Raw genomic sequence first — 17246 nt, forward strand, 5'->3', positions numbered from 1 at the left:
AGTTTAGTTTAGATATAGTTAAGCGTCTGGAGTTTTACCATCGAGACTTAGCGTAGAGTTTTAGTTTAGTTTAGTTTTAGTTAAGAGTTTAGAGTTTTAGCTTAGTCTTAGCTTAGAGTTATAGTTAGAGTAAAAATTTAGTTTAGTTATAGTTAAGAGTTTAGAGTTTTTATCTTAGATTCGTAGTTTAGAGTATTCTTTATAGTTATATTTCAGTTTATTTAATATTTTATAGTTTTATAATAGAATCATAGCTTAGAGTTTTTTGTTGAAGTTTTAGTTTAGTTTAGTTTTAGTTAAGACTTTAGAGTTTTTTTTAGCCTAGAGTCGTAGCTTAGAGTTTTTGTTAGAGTTTTAGTTTAGTTTAGTTTTAGTTAAGAGTTTGATGTTTTAACTTAGAGTTATATCTTATAGTGTTATCTGGAGTTCTAGTTTAGTTTAGTTTTAGTTAAGAGTTTAGAATTTTAGCTTAGATTATTAGCTTATAGTTTTTGTTAGAGTTATAGTTTAGTTTTAGTTAAGAGTTTAGAGTTTTTAGCTTAGAGTCTTTGCTTAGAGTTTTTGCTGAAGCTTGAGTTTAGTTTAGTTTTAGTTAAGAGTTTATAGTTTTAGCTTAGTGTCTTAGCTTAGAGTTTTTGTTAGAGTTTTAGTTTAGTTTAGTTTTAGTTAAGAGTTTTGAATTTTACCTTAAAGTCTTAGATTAGAGTTTTAGTTAGTGGTGAAGTTTCGTTTAGTTTAGTTATAGTTAAGAGTTTATAGTTTTAGCTTAGAGTCTTAGCTTAGAGTTTTAGTTAGAGTTATTGTTTAGTTTAGTTAATAGTTATAGCTTAGAGGTTTAGCCTAGAATCTTAGCTTAGAGATTTAGTTAGAGTTGAAGTTTAGTCTAAACTAGCATAACAACAAAATTACACAATATTGCATAGAAATACCAAAACCATAGGTTAGATTTGGTTAGGTTAGGTTAGAGGTTAGGTTTCTCCATTTTTAAGTTTGTTTAGATTTGGTTAGGTTATCATGACCGCGCATTATAAGCTAATCTAATATAACCTTTTCCGGCGAGTATGGTTAGGTTAGGTTAGGCTAGATTAAGTTAGGTTAGATTAGGTTAGGTTAAGTTAGGTTAGGTTAGCCCACGTACGCTTAACTTATGTTAGCTTAGGTTAGGTGAGAGACAGGCAAAAAGTTAGGTGTATGATTAGATTAGGTTAGATTAAATTAGGATAGGCTAGGTTAGGTTTGGCTAGGTTTGGCTAAGGTCTGTGTCGGACGGATGGGATCCTAGCCGCTAAGACAGGAACTGAACCGAACCGTAGAGATCCGACCCGAATCATTCCCCTAACTTTTTGGCTGTGTCTCACCTATCCTAAGCTAACCTAAGTGAAGCGTACGTGGGCTAACCTAACTTAATCTAACCTAATCTAACCTAACTTTAATCTAGCATAACCTAAACTAACCATACTCGCCTGAACAGGTTAGATAAGGTTAGCGTATCCTGTGCGCGCATGATAAGCTAACCAAATCAAACCAAAATTAAAAATGGAGAAACCAAACCTCTAACCAAACCTAACCTAATCTAACCTATGGTTTGTGTATTTCTATACAATATTATGTAATTTTTTGGTTTTGATAGTTTGGACTAAACTTCAACTCTAACTAGATCTCTAAGATAAGACTCTAGGCTAAAACTGTAAGATAAAACTATTAAGTAAAACTAAAATAAAAAATAACTCTAACTAAAACTTCAAGCTAAGACTATAAGATAAAACTTTAAACTCTTAACTATAAATAAGCTAAACTAAACTTCAAACCTAACTACAACTACGATATAGTAATTTAAGTTAAAATTAAAAGACTTACTAATCTTAAATAAAACTAAACTAAAACTCTAACAAAAACTCTAAGTTAGGACTCTAAGATAAAACTATATACTCTTAAATAAAACTATACTAAACTAGAGCTTCAACAAAACCTCTAAGCTAAGACTCTAAGCTAAAAACTCTAAACTCTTAACTAAAACTAAACTAAACTAGAACTCTAAAAAAAACTCTAAGCTAAGACTAAAATATAAAATTATAAACTCTTAAATAAAACTAAACTAAACCATAACTCTAACTAACACTATAAGATATAACTATAAAGTTAAAACAACAAACTATGAACTAAATATAAAATAAACTAAAACTCTAACAAAACTCTAAGCTAGGACTCTAGTATAAAAAAAACTCTAAACTCTTAACTAAAACTAAACTAAACTAAAACCTCAAAAAAAAAATATAAGCTATTATTATATTATAAAAATCTAAACTCTTAAGTAAACTAAACTAGAACTCTAACAAAGACTCTAAACTACGACTCTAAGCTAAAAACTCTAAACTCTTAACTATAACTAAACTAAACTTCAACTCTAACTATAACTCTAAGCTAAGACTAAGCTAAAACTCTTAACTAAAACTAAACTAAACTAAAACTCTACGCTAAGTCTCGAAGGTAAAACTCCAGACGCTTAACTATATCTAAACTAAACTAGAACTCTAACAAAAACTCTAAGCTACGACTCTAAGCTAAAACTCTAAACTATTAACTAAACCTAAACTGAACTAGAACTTCAACAAAAACTCTAAGCCAAGGACTCTAAGCCAAAAACTCTAAACTCTCAACTGAAACTAAAATAAACTAGAATTATAACAAAAACTCTAAGCTAAGACTCTAAGGTAAAACTCTAAGCTCTTAACTAAAAATAATCTAAAAGAGAACTCTAAATAAAAATCTAAGCTAAGACTTTAAGGTAAAACACTAAACTCTTAACTAAAAGTAAACTAAACTATAACTATAACTTAAACTAAGATGTAAAACATCAAATTCTTAACTAAAATTAAAATAAACTAGAACTATAACAAAAAATCTAAGCTAAGACTCTAATATAAAATTTTAAACTCTTTTCTAAAACTGAAATAGAACTATAAAGAAAACTCTGTGATAAAGTTCAAAGACAAAAAACTAAATTCTTAACTAAAATTAAACTAAACTAGTACTCTAACTGAAACTAAAAGGTGAAAAATCAAATTATCAACTAATGTTAAACTAAAATAGAAATCTAACAAAAACTCTAATCTAAGACTGTAAGCTAAAACTCGAAACTCCTAAGTAAAGCTACGCTAAACTAGAACTTTATCAAAAATTCTTATCTAAGACTCAGCTAAAACTCAATACTCTTGACTAAATATTAGCCAAGCTGTAGATTGAATCAAATCTCTAAGCTAGTACTCTAAGATAAAAATGTAAATTGTTAACAGTACCTAAACTAAACTTTAATCCTAACTAAAACTCTAAGCTAAGAATATATGGAAAAACTCTAAAGTATTAACTGAAACTAAATTAAACTAGAACTATAAATAAAACTAAGATAAGACTATAAGCTAAAAACTCTAAAATATTAACTAAAACTAAACTAAAATGTATATACATATAAAAATCCAATTATAAGCCAAAAATCTAAAATAAAACTGACATAAAATAGAACTTCAACAAAAAATGTAAACTAAGACTAAGCTAAAAACAACCACCTCTTAACTAAAATTAAAAAGAACAAGAACTCTACCAAAAGATCTAAGCTGAGACTCTAAGCTAAAATTCTATACTCTTAAGTAAAAATAAACTTAAATAAAACTCTAAGATAAGTCTCTAATATAAAACTCTAAAGTCCTAAATATTACTAAACTAAACTTCAACTCTAAAAAAAACTATAGGATAATAATAGAATATAAAAATCTAAACTATTAACTAAAACTAAAACTAAACTAAAATAGAACTACAACAAAAACTCTAATATAAGACTCTAATATGAAAACTCTAAAATCTTAACTAAAAATAAACTAAAATATACCTCTAAAAAAAACTCTAACCTAAGACTCTAATCTAAAAAACTAACAAATCTAAGCAAATAATATACTATACTATAACTATAAAAAAAAATATAAAATAAGAATATAAGCTAAAAAACTGTAAACTCTAAACTAAAAGTAAACTAGACTAGAACTTTAACTGAAACTCAAAGGTAAAACATCAAATTCTTAACTAGAATTAAACTAAACTTCAATTCTAACAAAAACTCTAAGCTAAGACTCTAAGCTAGAACTCTAAACTATTAACTAAAACTAAACTAAACTAGAACTTCAACAAAAACTCTAAGCTAAAAACTCTAAACTCTTAAATAAAACTTAACCAAACTATAACTTTAAGTAAAACTCTAAGCTATGACTCTAAGCTAAAACTCCAAATTCTGAACTGTAACTAAAACTAAACTAAACTAGAACTCTAAATAAAGCTCTAAGATAATACTATTTTTTAAACTATAAACTCTTAAATAAAAATAAACTAAAATATAACTCTAACTTAAACTCAATTTTAAAAAATAAAACTATTAACTAAAATTAAACTAAACTATAACTCTAAAAAAAAAAAAACAACTCTAAACTCTTAACTAAAACTAAACTAAACTTCAACTCTAAGCTAAGACTCTAAGCTAAAACTCTAAACTAAAACTAAACTATACTAGAACTCCAACATAAACTCTAAGCTAAGACTCTAAGCTAAAAACACTAAACTCTTAACTAAAACTAAAATAATTTATAACTCTAACAGAAACTCCAATCTTAGACTCTAAGATAAAACTCTAAAGTATTATGTAAAACTAAACTAAACTAGAACTCTAAGCTAAGACTCTAACTTAAAACATCGAACTCTTAACTAAAACTAAACTAGAACTCTAACTGAAACTAAAAAGTAAAACATCAAACTCTTAACTAAAATTAAACTAAACTTGAACTCTAACAAAAAACTCTAAGCTAAGACTCTAAGCTAAAACTCGAAACTCTTAACTAAAACTTAACTAAACTATAACTTTAAGTAAAACTCTAAGCTATGACTCTAAGCTAAAACTCTAAATTCTTAACTGTAACTAAACTAAACTTCAACTCTAACTAAAACTCTAAGCTAAGACACTAAGCTAAAACTCCAAATTCTGAACTTTAACTAAAACTAAACTAAACTAGAACTCTAACAAAAAAAACTCTAAACTCTTAACTAAAACTAAACTAAACTTCAACTCTAACAAAAACTCTAACCTAAGACTCTAAGCTAAAACTCTAAACTAAAACTAAACTAAACTAGAACTCCAACAAAAACTCTAAGGTAAGACTCTAAGCTAAAAACTCTAAACTCTTAACTAAAACTAAAATAAACTAGAACTCTAACAAAAACTCTAAGCTGAGACTCTAAGCTAAAATTATAAACTCTTAACTAAAACTAAACTAAACTAGAACTCTAAGCTAAGACTCTAAGGTAAAACACCTAACTCTTAACTAAAACTAAACTAAACTAGAACTCTAACTGAAACTTAAATGTAAAACATCAAACTCTTTACTAAAATTAAAAAAAACTAGAACTCTAACAAAAAAAATTTAAGCTAAGACTTTAAGCTAAAAATCGAAACTCTTAATTAAAACTTACTCAAACTAAATCTTTAAGTAAAACTAAAATATATGACTCTAAGCTAAAACTCTTAACTAAAACTAAACCAAACTAAAACTTTAAGCTAAGACTCTAAGGTAAAACTCTAAACTCTTAACTAAAACTAAACTAAACTATAACTCTAACTAAAACTCTGATATAAGAATATATTGAAAACTATAAACTCTTAAATAAAACTAAAATAAAAAATAAAAATATAATAAAAAAACTTTTGAAAAAAAAAAAAATAAAATAAAAGTAAAATAATATTGAAAAATAACAAAAAAAAAACTCTAAACAAATAACTAAAACTAAAATAAACTAGAACTCTAACAAAAACTATAATATAATACTAAAATATAAAAAAAAACTCTTAAAAATGAATTAAAAACAATGAAAATTCATTATAAGTAAACAATCTAAAAACTCTCAGCTATTTTCAAAAACTAAACTATAACACAAACAAAACTCTAAGCTGTGACTCTAAGCTAAAAAAATAAATTATTAACCAAAACTAAACTAAACTAGAACTTCAGCAAAAACTCTTAGCTAAAAACTCTAAACTCTTAAATGAAAATTAAGAAATATATAACTTTAAGTAAAACTCTAAGCTATGACTCTAAGCTAGAAATCTAAATTTTGAGCTTTAACTAAAACTAAACTAAACTAGAGCTCTAAATAAAGCTCTTATCTAAGAATATGTGTTAAACTCTAAACTCTTAATTAAAAATAAACTAAACTATAACTACAACTTAAACTAAAATTTAAAAGATAAAACTATTAACTAAAATTAAACTAAACTAGAACTCTAACAAAAAAACTCTAAACTCTTAACTAAACTAAACTTCAACTCTAACAAAAACTCTAAGCTAAGACTCTAATCTAAACCTCTAAACTAAAACTAAACAATACTATAACTTCAACATAAACTCTAAGCTAAGACTCTAAGCTAAAAACACTAAACTCTTAACTAAAATAAACTAGAACTCTAACAAAAACTCTAAGCTGAGACTCTAAGCTAAAACTCTAAACTCTTAAGTAAAACTAAACTAGAACTCTAAGCTAAGACTCTACTGTAAAACACCAAACTCTTAACTAAAACTAAACTAAACTAGAACTCTAACTGAAACTCAAAGGTAAAACATCAAACTCTTAACTAAAATTAAACTAAACTAGAACTCTAACAAAAAATTCTAAGCTAAGACTCTAAGCTAAAACTCGAAACTCTTAACTAAAACTTAGTCACTATCATAAAATATTAAAAAATGGGGGAGGGAAGGGGAGGGGAGGGGGAGGAGGGGAGGGGGAGGAGGGGTGGGGAGGGGAAGGTGAGGAGGGGGGAGGAGAGGGAGGGGAGGGGTGGGGGAGGGGAAGGTGAGGAGGGGGGAGGAGAGGGAGGGAGAGGGGAAGGTGAGGAGGGGGGAGGAGAGGGAGGGGCCGCGGAGCATCCCCTGCGGCGCTTCCCCCGACCCGCGGCGCATCCCCCTGCGGCGCCTCCCTGCGGCGCATCCCCTGCGGCGCTTCCCCCGACCCGCGGCGAATCCCCCTGCGGAGCATCCTCATGCGGCGCTTTCCTGGCCTGCGGCGCTTCTCGGGCCTGGGGGACCTTTGAGGACCGGGGGAGGGCCTTTGGGGGGCCGGGGAGGTCTTTTGGGGATCCGGGGGCCCTTTGAGGACCAGGGGAGGGCCTTTGAGGGTCTGAGGAGGGCGTTTGGGGGGCTGGGGCTCTTTGGGAGGTTTGGGGACCTTTGGGTACTGGGGGCTGCCTTCGGGGCGGGGGTAGGGGGATTGGAACCCTTTGGGGTTGGGGTAGAGGACCTCACAACACTGTTCAAATGGAACTTGTGTATTATAACGACCACAGAGTTTCACCATTAAATTCTCTTCTATAATCATATTTTATAATGTCTCTAACTGTTTCGTCGAAATAATTCCATAACCTGTCTAAAACAGTTTCGCCAAAATTATCCCTAAACGTAATTCAGCGTGTTCCTTTTGTTTTTGGCATCTCTGCGCTAATGCATTTCAAATTAATAAGAAACCTGATTCCCGCGCTAAAACAATTCATCGCTAAGATGTATCTTGGAGAATTGTTTCCATGGTGTTTGGTTATTAATATCCTTTGGAGTTCGACCAAAAGAGTTGTTTCCGAGGCAAAGACATTAATGACTTGGATCTATTCCTGGTGAATCGTTTCTATGCGAAAATTTATTAAGTCTGACAGATGATGTCATTGGTTGATTGATCTGTCAAGACAGAGGAGTTACTTTGTTGTTTCTAAGGGGAATTATTGATTCACGATAGGGGAATTGAGGTCGACAGCACAGGTGTTCCAAATTCCTGGAAGGCATAACATTCGCCTAGAGCAGCAGCAACAAATACTATTTCTGGATCATAACATTCGCTGAGAGCGTGCACTTGGCCAAAAACAACAACAACATTGACCTTGACATTTGCCTCGGAAACAACAACAAATACTATTTCTGGATCATAACATTCGCCTCGAGCGTGCCAAAAACACACCTGGAGAAAGAGGTCATTGACCCCATTAACCACGTGTTCTCCCTAGGGAGGCTATGCCCATATTTGGGGTGCAAAAAAGTTATAGGTGGCAGCAGGGGTGAGGGACACGAGTCAATAAGGCCCTTCTACTCCTAATTTCCAAAACTTTCAACTACGTTGAATAAAATGACTATCTAAAAATGTTAATTGGATGTGTTTGGAAAAAGGTGGGCGTGAGAGGGGGTTAGTTGCCCTCAAATCACTTTCGACTATTAAAAAGGGTACTATCCTTTTGAATTTCAAATCGAATGAGCCCTTTTTCAAGTTTCTACGACAAAGATTTCAATAAAAACCTTATATGCCCCCAGGGCATAACTTATTCCTTGCCCTGAGGGTTGTGGACGAGTGTCCTACTCAAAAATATGTTTTCTATCTCGAAATGAACTACGCTGAACAAAATAGCTATCTAAAATTTTTTTATTGGATGTTTGGGGGAATGATGGGCGTGGGGGGGGGGCTAGTTTCCCTCCAATCATTTTCGACAATTAAAAAGGGTACTAGCCCATTGAATTTCCAATCGAATGAGCCTTTTTTGAAGTTTCTACGACAACGTCTTCTATAAAAACTTTATATGCCCCCAGGGCATAACTTAAAACTTTGCCCTGACGATTGTGGGGGAGTGTCCTCCTCAAAAACATATTTTCTATCTGGAAATCAACTACACTGAACAAAATGGCTATCTCAAAATTTTGATTGGATATGTTTGGGGGAATGATTAGCGTGGGGATGGGGGCTAGTTGCCGTCCAATCAATTTTGACAATTAAAAAGGGCACTAGCCACTCCAATTTCCCATCGAATGAGTCCTTTTCGAAGTTTCTACGACAACACCTTCGATACGAAATGCCCGGGTGGAGAAAAAAAAACACATTGTGCCCACATCGTTCTTTACTAAGGCACCGCTAGCGCGCTGCTTATGATATGTATGGAATATGCTGGATGTAATAAAGATTAAGTGTGAGCTTTTAGTTCAAAAGGCTCGAAATTATCTTGGATATAGAAATTTATTCCCATTTTTTGAAAAAAATGTAACTGATGTTAGCCGATTGACGTAGATGGTTGTATTTATCGGTAGTTCTGGTCTTGTTAATTGTAAGTTGTGTCTTTATATTTATTGAATGTACTCCTCATAGTGTATCCTAAGGGAAAATAAAAGTATTATTATTATAGGAGAGGGGGCCCCAAAATGTATTTTTTAATGCGTAGGGGGTGGGGGAATTTTGTCGTTTTTTCAATTATTTTCAATGAAAACACAAAAAAGTTTTGTTCAATTAAGAAATAAATAATAATTAGTCCTAAAATTGCACCCCCCCCCTAACAGGCCACAGCTTTGAAAATTCAAATTACCTCAAGAATTATATCAACTGTAGAATCAAAGTCGGGTTTTGCTACGCAAAAGATGGCAGAGTAATTCCAGCTTTCTTCAGGGGCCTCTTGCTTCATTAAGTAAATGCCTTGTCTCCATTTAAATTACAAAAGGAATTAATTGCAAAGAAGGCTGAGAACTATTAAATTTGACCTATTTTTTTTAACCCAGCCAAAATATAGGCCTAAGGATTTTTACCATTCTTCAGTCATTGATTAACATTAACTGTTAAATTTGTTTATTAGGCTGGATCTCTGATAGACTGATATTGCGATAGTAGAACGTTTACCACCAAATGTGTAAGTGCTAGAGTAGTAGCGGCTAAAAAAAAAAAAAAAAAAAAAAAAAAAAAAAAAAAAAAAATACAAAGATGTGTTCAGTCCTTAAAAATTATTTGCACATCAAGTATTAAAAAAAAAGCAAAAAATATCATGGCAATAGCCAAGAAACAGTGCCAACTCACTATTTCACGGTCATATAGTTCTTTTTTTTACAGAGTTTGACCCTATGAGCCCCATAAGAATGAATTTCGATACTAAAGCTCATCTTTAAGCTATAGTAAATTAAAAGAGAGGCTAGAAGTATCTACAAATCTCTAATGTTTCCGGATAAATCTTACACAAACGTCAAAGGCATAATCACAAAATTGACAAAGTCTACAAATTTTAAAACGCTGGAATAATCCGACTGCTGCAAAGAATCCTATTAGGAGAACCTATTTTCCGGGAGCCTCCTCTCACTCTGTAGATTAGAATCCGTCAAAAGAATGGATATTTTGAAGAAAAAAAAATGGAGGGTAAACTCGATAGTTAAACATATTATAATGTCAAAATGCCAGGGAATAAACTGACATCCAAAATTTTTCTTTAAAAAGGATAATTTCAAATATAAGGTGTTTAATAATCTCAAAAAGGGGGAAAAAAAGGACATATATTGAATCAGAGGAAGAAACCCAAATGGAATAAGACCCTAAGATTTCAATTGGGAAACTATATCTTAAACACTACATATGTTCCTAAAAATAAAGGGAAAAAAAGAAATCCCTTTTCATTAATTTTAGGCGAAAGTATGACATGACAGCTGATAATTTACTGTGTAAGCAACCACTGATAGATGGCATAATTTGACGACCAGTTACAATTAGACAACCTGACATATCAAAGTAAACCCCAGAGGAGCATCATTAGACATCTTTGAAAGGTTTTAACACTTTTTACAAGGGCGGGGAACCCTTTCAAAAGATGATCATAAAGTAATCACCTTTTCTGTCACTAGACTAGACTACATATCACCCCTATCATAAACTAACCCACTGCTCAAAAACTGATAAAGAGGGAATAATGGGATTCACTCTCATTGAGTCTGGATCATCAGTCAACATATGGGGACCACTCAAAAAGCCAAATAATATACTGAAACTGAAAGTGTGGTACAAACGATTTAGGAAAAAAAGTTAATAACCAATTAACAAACTTACCTGAAAGTACATAAAGTTTAGGAGCTTATTAACTTCTGGTCCAAGCACTTCAACAGTTTTTTCGTAGATTTCAACACGATTCGGTTGCTCGTTCGATTTCGGTTGAGGAATGGCACGTGAGCAGCAACGCCAAGTGTATAACATGATTGCATGTTGCTGGCCCTCACTGAGCATAACATTCTAAAAATTCATATCTTAATAAACTAAAGTAACATGTAAGATGATACTATTATTAGATGATACTATTATAATAAGTACTATTATTAGGTTAATGTAGTCTTTCATTAAGTGTTTTATGATGATCGCTGATCAAAGTTTGTTATTTGTGCCTTTCATTTATGTTATTTTACTGTGTTCATGGCCGTAAATTTGGCCTTAAACTATACTTATTTATCTATCTATCTAATATGCAGAATAACTGAACCAAACACATTTTGCACGCAGACCAGCTATAATTTACCCCCCCCCTAATGTCCAAATCTATAGCCCAAATTTATTTCTAAAGTAACGCAGAAACTAACAAAAAACCGGTGTGTTATCAAATTTTACACAGCATAAACTTGAGTGAATGGCGCATAATACACAAGTACCAAAATTCCTTCCTTCTACGGAAATTAAAAAAATAGAACTCAAATAAAATTCTCAAATTTGGAAAGCCTTATTTTCCACTGGGTATTTATAGGGGGTATTTTCCGCGGGGGGATAATCGCCGGGGGGGGGGGAGAGTAAACGCCTAGAACCCACCCAGCCACACAATAATAACAAATCTCCATACAAACACACTTCCAACCATCCCAGAACAAACAAAATTAACAACTTAAAAGGCTAAGAACAACGTACAAAATTAAAAAAAAAACTTGATAAAAACGCAATTTCAACAGTTTACGGAGTTCTGGTAAGAAGCTACACCATATTAATTCAGTTGGCAAAAGCTCCCGAATTAGAAATCCAACATGTAATACTAAAACTTGATCCAGTAGTTATAACCAATGGTCTACACATCAAACGAGAACTCCAAGTTTCATAATCATGAAGAGATGATGCACATGTGAAAAGCAAAATAATGTTTTTTTTTGTGCATTTGTACAAAGATATTGCAAATTGCATGCACACCTCGCATGTTGAGCAGCAATAAGCTTTTTAAATAAGCAAATAATAATTCCAGCGTTCATATTTTGGTCGGGTGTTTGCTTGTTCCAGTGTCTGGCTTTGTCTGTTTGTATTTGTATGTGTTTTTGTCACTCTCAATATCTACATCTGTGAGTATGTTCTCATCCCCGAGCCTGTCTTTGTCGCCTTTTAGGTCTTAATCTGCAGGGTCGTATACGTGTTTGTCTCTCTCACTCTCTTTACCCGTGTGTGTGGGTGGGGGCTTGCTTGTCCCAGTATATGACTTTCTGTTTTGGTGTGTCTAAATCTGTGTGTTTGTACATGTTTTTGTCTCTCTCACTCTCAGTGCCTGTGTCTCTGGGCGGTGTGTTTGCTTGTCCCAGTTTTTGTATTTCTCTGTTTTTATCTCTGAGTCTTAGTGTTTGTTTGTGTTTTTGTCTCTCTCACTCTGTTCCTGCGTGTCTGGGCGGGTGTTTGCTTGTCCCAGTGTCTGTCTTCGTCTGTTTGTATGTCTGATTCAGTGTGTTTGTATGTGTTTTTGTTGTTCTGGTCTTAAGAAGGCATAATTATTTAACTTAATTGTTAACACAACATATTATAACGTAATTATTTATCGAAGTCTTTATTTGTGAAAAGAAAAACTGTTAAAATGACAAGCCAATCATTACATCAATTATCTGCTCCCACCTAAATCATCTGGCAAGTGACTCCTCTCCAGTTAATGTCCTATATTATCAGTAAGGACTATATCAACTTCGATAGTTGTTCCATAAGGTATATAAATGCTGCATTGTAAATAAAGAGACAAGTCATAGCCCTAATTTTTGCTACACCAAAACCAAGAAAATGCATCAATTTTAATTGGAATTTCTTGCAAAATGAATAAAATATACTTGGGCATAGTGCAATTAACTGGGTATTAATTCAATCATATTTATTCTCAAATCAAGGGTTGGCAAAATAAAAGTTTATGCAAAATAACGTGTACTTAAGTTTATTAAAAGAGGCTTACTTAAAAGTAGAAGCTATATGTAGATGAAAACATTTTTACTGATATAGCCTGTATGAATTTGTACTTCCTCAAAACAGTCAAAAGGTTCAGTCTTTTCAAGGTAATATAAAAAGATTGCATCACTGGCGATTAGGAATTTGACCTGAATTGAATTGGATTAAACTTTATTAAACAAAACAAAAAAAACAACACAATTTAATCATTTGACAAGTAGCCTTTCAAGAAGAAACAAAGCTCTGAGGACGAACGACTACAACAACCAATATCAATAATTTCATCTAAATAACTCAATATATAAACATATACATACACAAACATGTATACACATATAATAATAACAAGTAAAATAAATATCAAAAATCGATCTCTCTCGTCAAAAAAAATTTATATATATATATATATATATATATATATATATATATATATATATATATATATATATATATATATATATATATATATATATATATATATATATATATATATATATATATATATATATATATATAAATGTATTAAAATAAATAAAAATAAACAAAGACTACACAATACTATAGTTCCTCATCCTCCCCTCCCTATAAATACTTCTTTAATCTTTTCTTAAATTGCTGTAGATGTTCAGCCTCCTTAATACTCACCGGAAGCACATTCCAAACACTCGGTCCCACATAGCGATTCGTAAATCCTGCCCGAGTACTCTGCCCAGGCTCAATCACAAGGTTATCCACATTTCTAGTACTATACTCATGTAAGCAACTATTACTCTTATAAAAATGAGAAAACAAATGTCTGGGAATATATCATCCCAACCTTGACACACAAAAATTACAGCCTGATAATCCCTGAGCTGTCCAACATTCATCACTCTTAAATTTCTATAGCACATCTCTGTATCATTAAAAATTTTCACATATTTTCCAATTATTCTAACCACTTTATTTTGAAAAATTTGGATACGTTTATAATTAGAGTAGAAATTACTTGCCCATAAAACACAACCATATAAAATATAAGGAATAACTATTGTATGATATAAAAGAAGTAAAATTTTATTTGGAAGAAAATTTTTCAACCGACGAGTAACTCCAACTTCTCTAGCCAGTTTAGTAGCAACTAAATCGCTGTGCCGTTTCCAAGATAAATTACAATCCACATAAAAACCAAGGTATCGCACACAATTTACCTGATTCAATGGCTCTCCACTCATTAAAATTTTTCCACCAAGGTCAATCCGTGTTCCCACTCTATAATACACCGTAAAATTAGTTTTACTCACATTGACTGATAAAAGGCTAAGACTAGTGAATATATAAAGTTGAGCCATTACACTACTAACCTTTTCTATTAAAGATTCAACACAACGACTAGAAAAGACAAGAGCAGTATCATCTGCAAACGAAGTATGGCAAGCACCCGGCAAGTAGACTCTCATCGTACCAAAATAAATAACATAAAGCAGTGAGCCTAGAACAGAACCCTGCGGAACACCACCTTTCATAAAATACTGCCCACAAATAACATCACTTAATATAACTCTAACCTACCTTCCAGTTAAAAAACTTTCAAACCACTTCAGATGTAAATCTCTGACGCCCAAACATTCTAATCTACGTTATAAAATATTAAAATCTACTGTATCAAATGCCTTTTCAGAATCCACAAATACTGTAAGAGCAAGTTCATATTTTTCAAGATGAGTACTCACTAAATCCGAGAGGTGCTGCACAGCATGGGACGTCGAGGGATTCTTCCTGAATCCAAATTGTGTTTCGGAAAGAAGTCCTTTTATTGTCAAAAAAACATACACACGACGGTGCACAATTTTCTCTATTATCTTAGAGTATAATGGTAGGATTGAAATTGGTCTCCAGTTCTGTATGTTCGACTTCATACCTCCTTTATGCAGTGGGATCACTTTCGCTTCTTTTAAGGCGTCCGGGAATGTTCCTGTTTGTAGTGAAACGTTTGTGATATGAAGCAAACAGGGTAAAAGGTAAATCATAACTGCTCTGATTGCACGAAGATTCAATCCATCAATGCCAGCTGAGTTAGATTTAATTGACTTGATCACCTTTTCTAATTCATTATTAGTACATGACTTAAATTGAAAGTTCAGGCCCTCTCCTCTATAGACACAAAATTCCTCCTTCTGGAACTGATCCTTATGTACTCTACCTATTTGCTGTGTAATTTCCCCAACCTCTGATAAAAATACTTACCAAAACTGATCTGCAATTGAATGTTTGTCTGTAGTTTCCAAGCCATCAATTTCAAGTGTATTAAGTTCAGAATTTTTCTTACTTCCCATAATCTTATTAATAACTCCCCATGTTCCTTTGATGTTATCACGATTCTCAAGTAATTTTTGCTCATAATACAGCTTCTTAGCTTTCCTTCTCAGATAGTTCCCTTTACTTCTTGATAGTCTGAATAACTCAATATCCCCATCATTTTCTGAATTCAGATATTGTTCATACAAAAAATTCCAATTCTCAATCTCATTTAAAATATCTTTATGTATCCATGGTTTACGTGGTTCTTGTTTTTTCCGCTTCACTGTTCTAACTGGGCATGTTCTTCAAAAATAGGTTGGACAATAGAACTCATTATATCAAAAGCCTGTGACTCATCACCTTCGATTTCAAGAACTGGCTGCCACCTAAGACAACTCAACTCCTCTGCAAACTTTTCCCAATTCTCTTTTTTCAGCTTTCGCACTTTATTTCTGTTTATTGTATATGCTTTTTTCTTTACACAAGCAATCTTTCCAACAACCGGTAAATGGTCCGAACAAGGGTAAATTATAACATCAGCGTAATTTAAACTTTAAACTCACAGATTCAGGTACTTTAAACTCACAGATATTATCAATTAATGTAGCAGAATGATTAGAAATCCTCATGGGTAAACTCACCTAAGGGTAAACATCATAAGAAATCATAAAATTAAAAAAATTAAAATTATCTGATCTAAAATCTAAAAGGTTAAAATCTCCCATAAAAATAAAATCTAAACCTGTAGCTGACACTCCCCTCATCAGTTCCTCAAAACCATCAGAAACCTCCTCCAAGCGAGCACTAGGCGGCCTATATACCACAACAAATAACAAATTCTTATTATTCATTACTAATTCCAATAAAAAAAACTTTCCATCTTACCTTCAATCCAAATTATTAAATCATCCCTTATCTTAAAACTCAAATTCATCCTTACCAAAAACCCAAGGCCACAACGATTCATTATAGCCCGAGACATTACTTCTAGCTGGTAACCAGGAACAGAATAAGCCGAGAGAGACTGATCCTTACTCAAGAACGTTTCACAAATTCCAATTATATCAAGTTCACAATGCGAATCCTCAATCAACTGTCAAATGTCCAAATAACCAGTCGTAACGTGGCAATTCCATGTGCAAACACGAAGCATTCGTTCATCTTTATCTGAACTACAACCATTCTTTGATGGCCTTACAAACGTACTTTGCCTTATAGTTTTAAACTGATTAGGCATAAAATCATCACGTCCAATAGGAATGTTAACATGATCCTCTATCAGGAACTAATTTTCTACATATCTTTCCAATGCATTATTTGAACCGTTATTCATCATGGATTCTAATTACCATCCAACACACCAACGGACACGAACAAAGAAAACACAACAAAAACAATAATAATAAAACAACAGCAAAACACATACGCAAGAAAAAGAAAAAAAAGAGAAGAAAAAAGAAGAAACTAAGGGGGGGGAGGTACATGAAAAAAAAAAAAAAAAATTATATCTAGTACAATTAACAAACAACCACTCAATTAACATTTCACAATGTGTCAGCAAGTAACTTCACTCTTTTTCGGTTCATATCGCCTTGCTGGCGCATAAAAATGCACCCACGATCTGACCAAACATTTTTATACCATAACATTCACGTGCACCGTCTAGGATTGACTTTTTCCTTTTTGTCAGGTATTCACTAACGAAAATACCATAAGCAATTTCTTATTCACGAACTTCACAAGGACAGGAGCCACAGGGTTAATAGAATTGCTTGGGGCAGTGGGGTTCATAGGTCAGAATTTGGTAGCCTTTAATACTTGAGACTGAGTTGTAGTTGACAGTCTCATCTTGTTCACAATAGTATCAAATACAGCCACATTTAACTCAATTCCTGGAGTTTGCTTTAGTCCAGAAAATACTAATGAAACCAGCAGCTTCT

At 32.5% G+C, this 17246-nt stretch overlaps 1 protein-coding gene across 2 annotated transcripts in view; it reads right to left on the reverse strand.

The window, feature by feature from the left end:
* Cyfip (Cytoplasmic FMR1-interacting protein Sra-1) overlaps window positions 1–17246 on the reverse strand; it is a 176248-nt gene that overhangs the window by 96974 nt on the left and 62028 nt on the right. For both annotated transcript variants that reach the window (XM_089088237.1, XM_089088236.1), the window contains exon 3: window positions 10912–11091. In XM_089088237.1, coding sequence (XP_088944363.1) covers window positions 10912–11091 — 180 coding nt within the window. The remainder of the gene's footprint in view (window positions 1–10911; window positions 11092–17246) is intronic.

The sequence above is a fragment of the Artemia sp. Qi Xiang Cuo genome, chromosome 4 (genome assembly GCF_049724085.1).
Source record: "Artemia sp. Qi Xiang Cuo chromosome 4, ASM4972408v1, whole genome shotgun sequence".
NCBI lineage: Eukaryota > Metazoa > Arthropoda > Branchiopoda > Anostraca > Artemiidae > Artemia > Artemia sp. Qi Xiang Cuo.